Genomic DNA, 15506 nt, shown 5'->3' with positions numbered 1-15506 from the left:
CACCCCGTATTTCAGTACCTGACACACCACCATCATAAAACAACTGATTTTTCTGGCAAGGGAAGAATTACAGTTTGTGCTCCCAAATACATACCTAACACTTTACAGAACAAATATTCATGACAAATACGGCTTGGTTTACTGAATGTTATTTTTTATAAATATTTCTGCAATGTCCTTCCAAAATATTAATAATACTTTAGCAGTTTAAAAAAATCCTGTTGACACCATGTATCCCATATAAAAAAATATGAGAAACTACAAAAATAGTCTGATAGTCCTTTGGTAAGAGCCCCTGCTACCTGAATTAACTGTTCATTAGTAGGAAGCATTTATTTAAAAGAACGGAACATGCAGGGGAGAAACTGCAGGAGGAGGTGGCAGCAACCAGACACGATAAAAAAAATTAACTTATAGCTACCCCTGCCAACCCATAATCCTTCACTTAAAGTCTTCACATCTGAGGTCAACATTATTATTTTTCCCCAAGAAAATATGAAGAATAAAAAATGGTCAGAAGCTAAAAATCAGGAGTCCCTTCTCTACTGTAACAGATATCAGACTTGCTGCCCTAGTGGTTGTGCAGAGGCTGTGATAGGAGGTCTTCACCCTGTCTCCAGGTTAGGGTGGGAGGAGAAAAAAGGGGCTCAGTGGATGCAAAGACTCCCATGTAAAAAGGGTTGCCTTAGGAACAATGTTTGCAACTAAGTCAGTGAGCTTGATCCTGCAGCCCTTACTCTTGCAAAACTCACACTGAAATATCAATAGGAGTTCTGCCTTCATAAAGACAGTGCAGGATGAGGTTTACGGTGGGGTCCTTCAATGAGAGTTAGCTAAATGTTGTGGAGGGAAAATCAAGCACCAATGTGTCTGAAATGCCTTCAGTGCTATCACTCACATTAATTCTGTGTATCTTGGAACATGCTGCCTAACACTTGTCTGTCTTTCCAAAACAAACTACTGTAGAAAATACTAGTCCTAGCAAGGGGTTAGCCTGAAGATCTCGTCACAGAGCAATTATATCTTCAGAGGAAACTTTGGTTCAAAGTATCATTCTGTGCTAGCAAAAAAGAAAAAGCACATTGGAGCGAAAATAAATCCTAATGCAATTTTTATTTTATTCTCACTTAGCAACTAAAATCAAAATATTTTACTTAAGATATCAAAATGGATCTAACCCTCCCTACAGTTACATGTGATCAGACTGAGTAGGAGGCTGTTTAGAATTTGTCATGCTACTTGTTGAGCTCAGAAGCCTCATGAGTAAAATCCTCCCTGTAGCGAGCCCCAATGAAAAATATCTGGAAAAGGTGAGGAAAAGTAGCAACCCAGTGAAGCAAGCTAGAGTCGGGCTTTTACACATGCCACTGGAAGTACCACAGGCTTTCTAAATATTCTAGCATGCATTCACTAACAGATGATTTAGCTACTACTGTCGTCTCATTTCAGTTACAATATAATATTAACTCATTATGTAGCACCACAAAATTAAGCTGAGTCCTCTAAGGACTATCTGAATATGTTTGATACGGATTCATAATAAACTGAATTGCAAGTAGGTAAATTTACCTTACGCATACCATAAAGAGGAACTACGATCAAAACTAAACAGGATATTTCCCAACAAAAATAAAATATTCACTATGAAAAAGTATCCTGTTCCAAAGATGTGCTAAAAAACCCACAGATCTATTATGGCCCACATTACATCACCACACAAATGCCTTCCAAGTATTTATCCCCACAACACACCTGTGAACATGGTAAATATTATTATTCCCCGTTTTACATATAGGGAACCGAGGGACAACGTGATTACATGATTTGCCTCAGGTAAAACACATGAAGACATTAAAAGCAGAGAGCAGTAAAACATTAAATTTGCTAATTTATTCTAAAAAGAATCACTAAAAGAAAAATGTAATTAAAAATATCACTTACACTCCACTTAAAACATGTATGGATTGTGTCCTCAGTCCATATCCAGTGTCTCTCAAATTGGAAATAATTCCTAACACATTAATATTGGAACCTTTAGTCCCGAAGTCTTTTTCACTGTACATTATCATGTGGGGGTTTGTGAAATCCTGTTGAAGCAAACAAAAATAAAGGAAAATGTAATAAAATATTTCACTGCACTCAAGTAGCAAATATTAGCTCTTCTTGGAACTTACACCTAGAATAGGTCTCAGCGACTGAAGCTCTTCACTGTAACCACCCCAGTCTTTCCATTCCTGGTACGCGCCTTCTTCCAGCAAATACTGATGACCTGCAAATCCTGGTTTCTCGTAAGCAACCCAACTAAATATTGGGTGGGGGAAAAAAGCATATGAGAATGGAACCTTGCGACTAAACACAGAGCTGAATTTATCTTATAATCCTTCAAAACACACTGAGATAAGACAGGTGAATTCTTTTTAAAAATAAGGAACTTCTGAACTTTGACCCTGTTAAAAGGAAGCTGTCTTTTTAATCAACCCAGACAGAAAAGGGATAAGTGAGATAAAAATCTGAATAAAATAAAACCTTTTACTAGGGTAGATGAAATGAGGAGATCTAGGTTCAAAGTCACCATAGGGTGACTATTTGCTTGGCACACCAGAGAGGGAGGCTTCCTTGTTCTCAGGATGTACATGTGCAGTACCTAGGGTAGGTTAGAGAAGCCTGTGGTGCTGTTCTAACCTACACCGGCTGGAGCAGTGCATGCTCTAGCAATTGCCTCCTTTTTACTTATGGTGGAAATGGGGTAAGGTGGAGGCACAGGTGCTGGAGGCACCAGCCCTGCATTAGCCAAGAGCTCCTCACACCAGGGGAAATCTCAGCTAGCCAGATCTGGCTGCTTTGTGAGGCTAGAGTGCCACTAGAGGTTCAGAATGCACCCCAGAATCTGGTTATTTGCATTGATCTAACACAATGAAATAGCTATGAGGACAAAGACAGCAACTGTACATTACATCTTATCTGGTGCAATTTCCAACACTATCATGTTATTATGTGTACCAGACTTTTCTTCATTCTGCAATTAGAGCTGTTTGTGGGATTTTTCTTTACTTACATTCCTTCCAACACTTTTATGGACCCCACTGATCTAAGTGGCAGTGTCTTATTTTCTCCAGATTCTTCTTTTTGCTTTTCTTCCTCAATAAGAGTGAGTATTTCTGATTCCAGTTTCATGTGTTTCCCTTCAAAGAAAGGTTTTTCGTAAATGACTACCTGTAGCAGAGATGAGATAAAGTGGCAGTTACTGAAAAGGTGCATTAGTTACAAGTTTTGACAGCAGATTGACTTTAGGTGCACAGCACAAAATGAACGAAGGATCAGACTTTGAAACTAATCGGTGGCTCTCTATACTGGCTCAGGAGTCTGCCCTAAGATTTATTATCCAGTCACTGTATAAGCGAGTGCTGTGCCATCATACATATGATTAAGGACTGGTAATTAGGTATGACAAAAGTTGCAGTATCATAGTGTTTCAGCACCATGCATACACAGCCCAGCCACCATACCAGTATTCATGATATCGCCATGGTAAATGAGTGTGTGTGTGTTTGGTTGCCATGTTTAAAAGAGCTGGTCTCATGGTGATTAAATTAAATATAATATAGACATTGTTTTTTACCTTTGGCTCTTCAATGGATTCAACTTTGCGGCCACCCTAAAAAAAGTTAGGAAAATAAAAATAACTTGTTTGTAATAAATTTACATATGTATAACTATTTTACAGAAAACAGTCTTCTTTAAGATGAAATTTTTTTCGAAGTCCACAATATCAAACTCAAGAAGATTAAACACTCATGGGTGCAATTAAGGGCAAGAGTCCAAGGACCTTTAAACAGCACTATATACTACTTGGAAAGTCACTGTGTTTTATAGTTTATTTTTGTGAATCTTGCAGTTTTGTGACACTAATGTTATTGTTAAACATACTAGCTCTAATTATTTTACCATTTTCAAGGGTCTCAAGGACCTAATGTACGCCTCCTTCTTCTTCTCCCAAAATGCTAAGTTAGGGTATTCACCAGGCTCCAACATTAAAGGAATTCCCTGGAAACCAGGTTCTTCAAAAATTAGCCATCTAGATTAAGACAAAAAAAAAGTTAAATAGTTCAGTGTTTCTGAATTACAACAAACATCAATGTAGTGCTCATACAGAATCTTACAACAGAGGCCATTATCCATTAAAAGACAGTAAATACAGGACCACATTTGTCAGGATGCCACCAGCCTGAGAATAGATATGTTAGCATATACTTCTATGCCTGTGCAGAGTCCAGTCTGGTTTGCTCAGGTCTGCTCTTGTTGACATAGCGACCACCTCTCGGGGAAGTGGATTAACTATGCTAACAGGTGAGCTCTCCCCCATCAGTGTAGAAGCATCTTCATGTAAACGCTACAGGGGCACAGCTGTATCAGTGCAGCTGTACTGATGCAGTGTTTTAAGTGTAGACCTGCCCTACCAATGGTTCTGCGCTTGTTTGCTGGATTAGGGCCCAAGAAATTTTCACAATAGTTAACATATGTTTGGGGATTTGACCCTGTTGGGTAACAGGAGTTTCAGAAAATGACTGAACTTTGGAGAGTCAAGCCTGTATTATTGTCTATTTACTGGAGACATATTTTTGTATTTAAAAATGGATTTTATGGGTACAGAATTAATTTTTTTAAGTGAGTTAAAGAAGATCCTCAACAACCTAGAGCCAGATTCAATGCAAATGCTATCCAGCTTTCATGACGTATCAGACAACTGCAGATTTTTTTTTTTGGTTGGTTTTATTTTCCCCACTATTCATTAAAAAGTTCAAATAGCTCAGAAACGAGACCCAAGTATTTTCACAAAAAGAAAAGGAGTACTTGTGGCACCTTAGAGACTAACCAATTTATTTGAGCATAAGCTTTCGTGAGCTACAGCTCACTTCATCGGATGCATACTGTGGAAAGTTTAGAAGATCTTATTATATACACACAAAGCATGAAAAAAATACCTCCTCCCACCCCACTCTCCTGCTGGTAATAGCTTATCTAAAGTGACCACTCTCCTTACAATGTGTATGATAATCAAGGTGGGCCATTTCCAGCACAAATCCAGGTTTTCTGACCCCCCCCCGCCACAAACTCACTCTCAGTTTGTGGGGGGGGGGGGGTGAGAAAACCTGGATTTGTGCTGGAAATGGCCCACCTTGATTATCATATATCAACATATATACACATGAAACTATATACTTACATGCCCCAATGTACTTTTATAGAACAAGTCTTCTGTGTTGTGCCAAATATACCGGTTTCCTCAGTGTCATCAAAAAATGAAGTTACAGTTCCCAGCCCTTCTGGTCCTGTAAACAGGTCAATTTGGCAAACCCTGTAATCCTGGAAAAATGGTAATTCTGTATTGTAGCACCATTTTTTATTGCTCTGATATAATTTATTGTAACTAAATCAATTTTTAAAACACTTCTGCTGTTCATAAGCCATTTACCCTATTCTATCTCAGTTACAGGTGTATGGATGCCTGTAGGTGAAATGTGGTGAGGCTGGTGATTTTTCCTCTCTCCGAGTGTTGAAATCTCTCTCAATGATTCTCAAATCTAACTTTTCATCCCTGACTTTTCTGTCACCTGTGCAGGCATGCATCTCCCCTTGGTCTCTTCTATATGTTGTTTGTCTAATTAAATATGAGGATAACACTAAAGAGAAAATTCTTTAACAGAACCCTAATTTTTTAAAAAGCCTATTTACAAATCAAGCATGCCTCCTTTTCCCTTCCAAACATTGTTACAGCTTATAGTAGAGGTTGGCAAACTTTTTGGCCTGAGGGCCACACTGGGGTTCCAAAACTGTATGGAAGGCTGGGTAGGGAAGGCTGTACCTCCCCAAACAGCCTGGCCTCCACCCCTTATCCGCCCCCTCCCACTTCCTGCCCCCCTCAGAACCCTCCACCTATCCAGCGCCCCCTGCTCCTTGTACCCTGATCACCCCCTCCCAGGACCCCACACCCCTAACCGCCCCCCCTGGGATCCCACCCCCTATCTAAGCCCCCCCAACCCCCCGCTCTCTGTCCCCTGACTGCACCGACCCCTATCCCCAACAGGCCCCCCGGGACTCCCATGCCTATCCAACCACCCTATTCCCCGTCCCCTGACCGCCCCTCCCCAGAGCCTCTGCCCCATCCATCCGCCCCTCCCCAATCCCTGTCCCCTGACTGCTCCCTGGGACTCCCTGCTCCTTATCCAACCCCTCTGCTCCCTGCCCCCTTACCATGCCGCTCAGAGCAGCAGGACTGGCAGCTGCGCCACCCAGCCAGAGCCAGCCATGCTGGCGCGCTGCCCGGCAGGAGCTCGCAGCCCCACCACCCAGAGTGCTGGCAGCACGGTGAGCTGAGGCTGCGGGGGAGGGAAGGATAGCGGGGGAGGGGCTGGGGATAGCCTCCCCAGTCGGGAGCTCAAGGGCTGGGCAGGACGGTCCCGTGGGCCAGATGTGGCCTGCGGGCCATAGTTTGCCCACCTCTGGCTTGTAGCCTATTTTGGCAACCTTCAAATGGCAAGACTTCTGAATGATACCTTAAAACACACATAATAAGTTGCATATGCTAATACCGTGTACATAAAAACCCACAATTTGTGGTGGCTATAGATATTTGTTAATGCAAATCTGGGTTTGTGGGTGTGCACTAGAATGTATGTAAATTGGGTGCACATAAAAAAATGTATGTTACATTCTATGTACTTATTGAACTTTGGAGTTTTTATTTTTAATCAATTTGCAAAGCTTATACTGCATTTTAAATTTCTACTATGTTTTGAGGAATTAAGTAATGATAAGTATCAAGGAGTAGGTCTCCTTTCTCCCCCACCCTACTAGTACATACTATCAGAGTTGCTACTGCAATACACCACCAATTATTTTGTAATTAACCCACAGAATCATTGCATAAAACTCAAATGTGTCTCAAACACCCATACTTTAAGTAATGATATGCTTCGTGTATTAATAAATCAGTTTCTTGACAATCAGAATTATTTATGCCAATAGAGGAAACAAACTCTGAAAAATATTTAAGAATTGAACAAGAATAGATTATATTACTTGCCTTTACTACATGTTTAATTGAACCAATCACTGCAGACTTAGAGTTATATTCATCTTTCTCTTCAGAAGTATTTTCACCCCAAATATTATCGAGTTCCAGTTCTCCTTCCTCCAGAGGAATAGAGGGTCCTTCAAAATTTGGTTTCTCATATAGAATCCAGCTAAAGAACAGAAAATTTTCCCCTTCATACTTTCCATGATGACATTTTAACTAATCATGATTTTCTAAAAGATATGCTCTAGTTCAACCACAACTATTCTACTTGAAGGAAGAATTAATTCAGAGAAGTCATATGTTCTGGGTTATGCAGGAGATCAGACTAGATTATTCCTTCTGGCCTGATAACCTATGATATATTCTCATTAGTATAGAGACTTAAAAAATGTGGACAGCATTGTATATAAGTCCAAATGTTGTTTATGTTTATTACAAAAAGCTTTCCCGCAAAATACAAAACATTGCCCATGAAAAAGTCGTTTAGTAAACATAAAGCAGCCATGAAACCAGGGTGGAAAAAATAAAAAAAAAAATGGATTTTTTTTATTTAAATTGTATTTTTGAGGAAAAAAACCTATCCAAATATAGTTTTAATTAAGATACATTATTGCTCAAAGATATCTCATCATGGAATAGGGATTATAAATTCTAATTCTATAGTATGAGACAATATATTCATGTAATGTTTAAGAAAAGTTTTGTAAATGAGTTTCAATAGTTCATGAATTAGGGACCCAACCTTATGGGGTTCCAGGGGCTTCTGCACAGATTATTTAGGTTAAACTTTCTATTTACCCAATGGGATTCAGTGCTCAGTCTAGAAGATACCATCAGAGATGCTTAGTTTTGCAGTTCTCAAACTGTGGATTTGGGTCTCCAGAGATAACATGCTTGTTAACAGCAAAAATGTTTTAAAATATATAAATAAATAATATATAAAGGTGAGAAATAACAGTCCTCAATCCTATTGTCCCTCTGCAAATTTGTGTACACACAGTCAATCCCATACCTCTCTCTAAAAGTGCAAAGTTTCAAAAAGTTCACTGAATAGAAGATAGTTGCGGGCAGAATAGATCTGGACAAGGAGGAGAAGTCTGGAGATAAATGTGAGAAGGGAGGGACAGGCAGTAGAAACAAAGGTGAAACTGTTTGAACAGCATATTCCAGAAGTGTTGAGGTCTTTCTGACTGTAGCCTTCATTGATTTGAGATCTACCATACCATTCTCTCACTAGAAGGGAAACCTATAATGGTAGCAGGCTGTAAGAGAGACCTAGTTTGGGTGTCATCTATCTCATGTATTTCTGAGTTGTAAAAAATATGTATTAAGGTTATAACAACCAACAAGAATGCACTTTTATGTAGAAATCCATGATTAAATCAAGTCTTCCTGACTAATGATTTAAATCAAATCCACCCTGCATGAAACACATGAGTTTTCTATCATGCTGGGCTGCATTTACCAATTCTCCACTTAATAAAAGCTTCTAATAAAGCATCTTATCTAAGAGACAGAAATCTGGAGTAGAAACTGTTTATACTTCCCTAACTCTACTATATCATACCCTTAAGCATCAGCTACCCATTGCAGTCTTGCTTTACCAAGCTATATGATGAGCTATCCTTACATTTACAGTTAAAAAACATGATGCTTTCCATAATTAGCTGTTTAATAAAATGTTAATGCAATCTTCAGTCTGTCTTAAATAATCAAATGCAAAGAAATGTGCATCATACTATTATGCCTAGGCAAAGTTGAGGCACAAAAACAATGGTGATTTTAAATAAACATACTAAATACCAAGACACAACAGGTGTAACAGTTAAGAAAGGACAGAAGCATTAACTCTGAAATTCTTTTCCAATACAACTGATCAACTGGAGACAATAACTACACCAAAAGTTGCTGACATGCAAGTTACTGTCCAGTGTTCATTTTTAATGTTCTTTTAAAAATACAAATACCTATTGATGGCATTGCAATTTCATTAGAAAGTCCTTGACACTTTCATATTGGTGTAATCTGGGATGGTAAGAATACTTGCTTTAAAACAACACTTTCTACGTTCACATCTAATGCCAGAATTTGTGTAAATCTCTAACTATATGAAAAGATGCATTTTATTGTCTAAACTCCTCACATCACCAATTTGGTAGTAAAATATAATGAAGCAACAGGATCTGATGGGATATGAAACGTCTGTCTAATAATGCCACACTTACCATAAGGTATGTTGTGAGGCATAAGGACAAAGGCTGAGTGTCTTCTGTCATCGTGTGTGGGGATATAGACAGAGTGATCATTTACTGAAGTTATTGCAAAAGGATTTGGTTGAGAGAAAATTATTTCGTAGAGGAAATTCAAAGTGCTTTCTGTTGGTTTCCAGGACTCCACATCATGGCCACATTATATCGCTGTGGTGTAGGGGTTTTTTGTGAACTATGAGATAACTACTTTTGCATATGCTATGTAGAAAGGGATATTAAAATGAAAAAAGGAGGACTACATGAATTTTATGGCAGCGTTAAACTGCCCAAAGGCTTTTATATTTGGTAATTAGTCCAATATGTAAACTAAAGTATGCAAATTAGATTGCTTTTAAACACAGATTAGGGATGTAGAAGTTGGCAAAAAAATCTGTAACTTGTGAATTACACATATGTGACATCAAAAACAGCTAAATCTATTAAAGAAAAATTTGTTAATGAAAAAATATTGCATCTTGGCTGTTGGTGTGCGAAGTCCAGTCTGGGAAACTTTAAATAGACTGAGTTTTAACCTCTCACCTACTGTATGCCCCTTCGAGGAAACAAAGATTTAAGAGAAATGCACACAGATTTCTAGATGACATGATGTCACCATGATCATGCTTTACTATGCTAACACCCTCCCCGCAACTCTCAATAATGCAATTCACTCCAGCCAGGCAGATCCTTGCACCCTCCTGGAACCCCAGCTGCCTACAGTTAATTCCATGCTACATATCATTGGCCTCAACAGGGCTCTGGTGGGTGCAGAGGTTTGCCTTCAGGGACATGTAAAGATCCTGTCTACACTGGATCAGCAATCATGTTTGCTAAAACAGTTGCATATATGGTATAAAACCAGCTCAGGATATCCCAGTTGGCTGGACAATGGGCACAATTTGGAAGCCATGTACTAGGTTAGGAAGGGTCTAATATTAGAACACTGTTTCTTGATTTGGTTTGGCCAAAATGTAACGGACAATCAAAATATGGTTAAATTGACTAAGCTGAAACAGTACTGCAGTGGAGTTACAAATTGGTTCTGTTCCCTTTGTTCCTAGCCTCATGGATACGGGGCAAAATCACGTGGAGAAAAATTCCCATCTTACCATCCTCGGATGACTTTAACTAAAATCACTGATGACAGCACCCAAGAGCTGCAATCCAAAACATCATTAAAAACTTCTATACCATTCTTGTGAGAGTTTGATTCACTATATATCACCATCTGTATCAAAAAAACAAAACAAACAAAACACATGAGCATTATATATCACCATTTTTAATCTAACAGGGAACAGTAGTCTGTAACAAAAAATAGAAAATATAAACCTTACCTTGCCAGGTCTGGGATTGATTTTATTTTGGCTGTTTCCTGAAAATGCCTGATAGGGGAGAAAAAAACAGGAATAGATATTTAATAGAGAGTGTAATTTTTCCATTACAAAACAATAAAATAATTAAGTGTGTTCTCATTTGGTATTATATAAATTGATTTTAATTTTGTTTCCAATTTCTCCTACTGAAGACCACTTCGTCACACGTGCACAAATGTTATACTAGTCAAAGTGTTGCCTGTGGACCAGGTAGCCTTGAAAATCTTGCTGGACAGCTTTCCAGATTTTCCAAAGGTGTTCCCACAGACCACTTAAATTGGGGTTGTGCTGGAATTACAGAAGCATATGCTCTACAATTAAAAAGTAAAATGTTTTTTGTATAGAGATACTATGGAAAAAATGCTACAAAAATTATTTTTTAAAAAGCATATACAAATATTGTAAAGATTAGATATGCTGGCATATAAAAATATACATTTAAAATAATCAGCACAATCATTTTCTTATGGACATCTTTTAATTATAAAATGTGGATTTATAAATTTAAAAGAATATGTGAGAACACCAGGAGACTAAACAAAAATATGCCAGACAAAACAGTCAAACTACACTTTGAGTCAGAAAACATACAATTTTAAAAGCCAACATTTTAAACCAATGTTGAACTAAGTGATAGAGAATATTATATATTGTGTTTCTAAAGAACGGAAGAAAATGTTAACATTTTAATATATTTATATTGCACTAATACCCATGGACCAAGACCCTATCATCTCCAGCAGTGGAAAAAGAACAAAAAGACATCCCCTGCCCCAAAGAGTTTACAGTCTAAGTAAAAGACAACACACCACAGATGGATAGACAGACAGACTGCAAAGTGCAAGGAAACATTGAGACAATGCTGGTGAGCATGACAGGCATTGGTCTCAGAACACCAGCTGCCTAACGACTGCTCATTTTTTATAGACATCATCATAATGAGTTGAGAATACTACTGCAGGACTGGTTTTCTAGCTTCTGATTAAATTCCAGTCAGTATTTGCCCAGTTTAAGGTTATTTTTTGTTGCTGTCCTTATATTCCTTTCCTTTACGCTGCTTATTAACTTTATTATCAAGCTTAGTCAAGAGAACATGTACAATAGGTCCACTTCATACAAATAAAACAATTTTCTCTTCCTCTCCTAAGGAAGTAAAAAAAGGCCCCAGTCCTACAAAGGGAGATGCATGGAGTCCTATGAAATCCATGGGAGTAAGTTTTATGTGCCTCCATGGATCTTTTTGTGGGATCAGGACTGTATGCTTGTTAAAAACATTCCATTTAACCCACTGGCAGCAGAATAAACATGGATGGGTAAGTAACCACTGAAATATCTTTAATCATTGAGCTTCACAATCTATTTTAGAAATCATCACATTAGAAAAGATCAGAGCAAGAGCCCCTTCTCCTCGCAATGTAAATCGAAACTACTGCTATACTCAAACTAATCTGTAATCTTGAAACATTTGACAAAAGTCTCAACTCTGATGGAAAGAACACCCCACCTTAATAGTGCAGGACAGTGCTTTCTGCTTCCTTGGGGAGGTGCGGGGGGGTTTGAGAAGTACTTCCTGGTTTTCTGTATTCTCCCTCAATTCTATACACCATTTTGAGGAGACTATTAAATTTGGGAGCTCACAGCTCCGCTACTCTCCTTCTTTCCCACCACCTACTGAATGTACTTTGCCGTTTTGGTATCGGTGGGAAATATTTTTGAATGTTAGAGGTCTGTAGCAGTAGAAATAGTTGTACAATTATTCATAGTTCAGACAACAGTAATGTGAGTTGATCCTAACATGTAGTGCAACAGAATGTTACTAAGGGAACAAGCAGGTCTGCCCTTCCCTTAAATTAACTTTAAAAATCAAGTTAATATTCTGTGTGGATGCTTCCCATGAATACCCATTCTGTGAATAGATAAAAGGACTTCAATATCCAGGGCTATTAATCCAGCACCTTTCACCATCTCTACCAGACCATTTTTAAAGTCTCCTTAAAAATTATGACTACTGCCCTAAATATGAGGAGTAAGGAAGCCTGACCCATTATCTCTGTAGCAGTGGAATGGCCCTGTGTCTTGTTGGGGAGGGAAGTAGTGAATATCAAAAGGGAGTGGATGTCTTCAAAAGTCTACAGAATTGGGCAAGAAAACAAAGTATTCTACTGATTTACAGAAGTAAATCAGAACAAGCTTTATTTAAAAAAAGGGAAAGTGAGGATTCAGAACAGAACGTCTAGTGTTTGATTATTATTTATTAAGATTCCTAGGATAAGGACACATTGTAGAATCATCAATAAGGGAGACATACACACACACACGCACGCTATCATTGCCACATTTAGCCACTCTTCTAAACTCACAATTTATGTACTTCGCTACTTGGAAGGAAAAACAAGTCAAATTGTGTGTACTGAAGATAACATGAAAACTGAATAACTTTTCAAACCACTTAGAAGAATTGCAACATGCTCACCTCTCCGTCTAGAAAGCCAGAAGGGATATTTGGTTCACATGAGCTAGACTTTAACCAGCTTGAGAAATTTTTGCCAGTGCTTCCATAGTTTGGCATTTGTGAATTTAGTTCTTTTGCATCATCTGTTTGCAAATATTTTTCCATGTAATTTGGAACTTTTAAACCTGAAAGAGACTGAATTACAAAATCAAAATTAAAGGGTTTTTTGTTGTTGGTTTTTTTGTTTGTTTTTTGTTTTGTTTTTTAACAGCCAGGCAGGGTTTCATAAGGTTTAATTTTCTGAATTATTTAGTTTTATTACCTCAGAGTTTTGAGGCATGTCAAATGGTCTGACTGCATCAAGTGGTAAAGCAGGCATCTCTGAGGAGTCAGTTGAGAAAGTTGTTGTAATAGTATTTACTGAGGTTACAGAGGGAGTAAACACCTTTCCTTTAGCTGTAGATGACAGCAAGCTTGAGAAGACAGCGCTTTTTTCCAGACGGGACCTCTTAATTTCACCATCTGTACTATCCCGGTTCTGCATTTTAAGTTGTAGGGCTGGTGCTAGATCTTGTGTTTTTCCTCTCTTTATTCCCAAACCCAATGTAAATACACTGGGATCAAATACTTTCTCTAAGTTGTCTTCATGAATTGGAGGCATTGCAAAATGGGGTGCAGGGAAATTTGGAAGCTTTGGCCTTTTCTTCTTCTGGGGTATGCAAACTGAGCTGTCTAGATTTTTGATAGTTTCTGTAAACTTTTTCATGTCAGAAGGGGAATCAGAAATACTCTCATCTTTACCAGGAGAAATATTACCAGTGTTACTTAGGCTTTGCTGTATATTGATAATATTTTGCTCTAATGTCCGTATGTTTTCTAAATTGCCTTTGTTACACTGCATGTTTGCAGAAATTGGCTCTCCTGTTTCTGTCTTTTTGCCTTCATTTTGTATCTGAAAAAGCACATTCTCCTCTAATTCGGATTTTTTGGAAACTACATCAGATTTTAGGGGACATTTATCATCTTTACAAGGAGATGAGATCTCTCTGTTTGATAACAGTATTTTTTCTTCACTGTGGTGGAATTTTGAGCTTGCATTAATTGCTCTATTAGCATTTTCTTTTAAGGTTTCATTTTTGTTGGCATCTTGTAAAGATGTTATAGGTAACAAACTGTCTTTATTAATAGCGGTAACTTCTACATCAGCTTGTCTTAAAGAGCAAGCATTAGCATCTGCTTTGCTTGTTTGGTTAAACAGCGATCCTGCAACTTTTCCTTTCTTCAGTTCTGCTGCCTTTTCAACCTCCTCATTAACGGACATTCCTACTTGAGAGCCTTCTTCAGGTTTGGTCTTTATTTCTGCTGAGCCTTCTTTCACCCGTGGCACATTTTCAGGTAACTTCAGGTGATTGTTTTGCTTATTAATTATTTTATCAGTTTGTTCATATTCCTGGGGTTGTTTTCCAAATTTCAGCTTTGCTCTACCAACAAATGTATTTGATACAGTGTTATTTTTCAAAGCAGGGACATCAGAGGGTCGCTGGCGCTGATTAGCACGTTTATTTTCAAACAAGGAAATTTTGTTGGCAATGCTGCTGTTAATTTTATTAACTGGCTTTTCAAGAGAATCATGATCATTTTCTAGGTCTTCAAGACTTTTAGGAGCTTTAAAATTCAGTTCTACATTCTTGGGTTTGGCAGGACTGCAAGAAGCACAGTGAAAGTTATTTTGCAATGTATGCTTAAGTAGAATCATTGTATTAATTTAAAAATAAGAAATAAAACACAGTTTCATAACAATATATTTTTCCAGTATCAATATTCAGTTTAAGTTACAATATTCCAAAAGGATTTCATAAAAAGAAAGGAATAATAACTGTGCTACCAACAGTAACCCAAAGTCAGGAACAACGTACCGGTATTTCATAATGTCAATCAAAGGATTGCGCATCTGGCTGGTCGAAAAATATCTGATTAGTCAAAAATAGCTGACTAGTCAAATATTAGTCAAACATTGTCAATCATCATCAAATATGGTCAAATATTTTAAAGCACTGATTTATTAGAATACTAAGAAAAAAGAGCAAGACTTTATGATCTTTAATAGGCTTAGCCTTAGTTAGGTACTTATGCCTAATTACAAAAAAACAAGTTATTTAACAGAGTTAATTTAATTCAGAAAAGTGAGAAACGCAATGAAATGAAGTTCTGACAAAATGTAAGAATGGCACTATGATGCAATGAAAAAGGTAGGCCGACACCTACATCAGGGCATTCTTGCTGGAATATCTGACAATATTTTACCATGATCAAGTAATACAGTCAACTGACATTATTTGACTAGCTTACCA

General features: G+C 37.9%; 1 protein-coding gene across 1 annotated transcript in view; it reads right to left on the bottom strand.

The window, feature by feature from the left end:
- Nucleotides 1–15506, bottom strand: part of CRYBG1 (crystallin beta-gamma domain containing 1) — a 151570-nt gene that overhangs the window by 37876 nt on the left and 98188 nt on the right. Inside the window, exons 4-14 of the mRNA XM_073336915.1 lie at nt 13478–14858; nt 13177–13350; nt 10665–10712; nt 10437–10555; nt 7085–7244; nt 5225–5364; nt 3946–4075; nt 3620–3655; nt 3056–3213; nt 2175–2301; nt 1942–2087 (exon numbers count right to left, since the gene is read on the bottom strand). Coding sequence (XP_073193016.1) covers nt 1942–2087; nt 2175–2301; nt 3056–3213; nt 3620–3655; nt 3946–4075; nt 5225–5364; nt 7085–7244; nt 10437–10555; nt 10665–10712; nt 13177–13350; nt 13478–14858 — 2619 coding nt within the window. The remainder of the gene's footprint in view (nt 1–1941; nt 2088–2174; nt 2302–3055; nt 3214–3619; nt 3656–3945; nt 4076–5224; nt 5365–7084; nt 7245–10436; nt 10556–10664; nt 10713–13176; nt 13351–13477; nt 14859–15506) is intronic.

This window comes from Lepidochelys kempii, chromosome 3 (genome assembly GCF_965140265.1).
Source record: "Lepidochelys kempii isolate rLepKem1 chromosome 3, rLepKem1.hap2, whole genome shotgun sequence".
NCBI lineage: Eukaryota > Metazoa > Chordata > Testudines > Cheloniidae > Lepidochelys > Lepidochelys kempii.
This window is presented reverse-complemented; position numbering and strand designations above follow the sequence as displayed.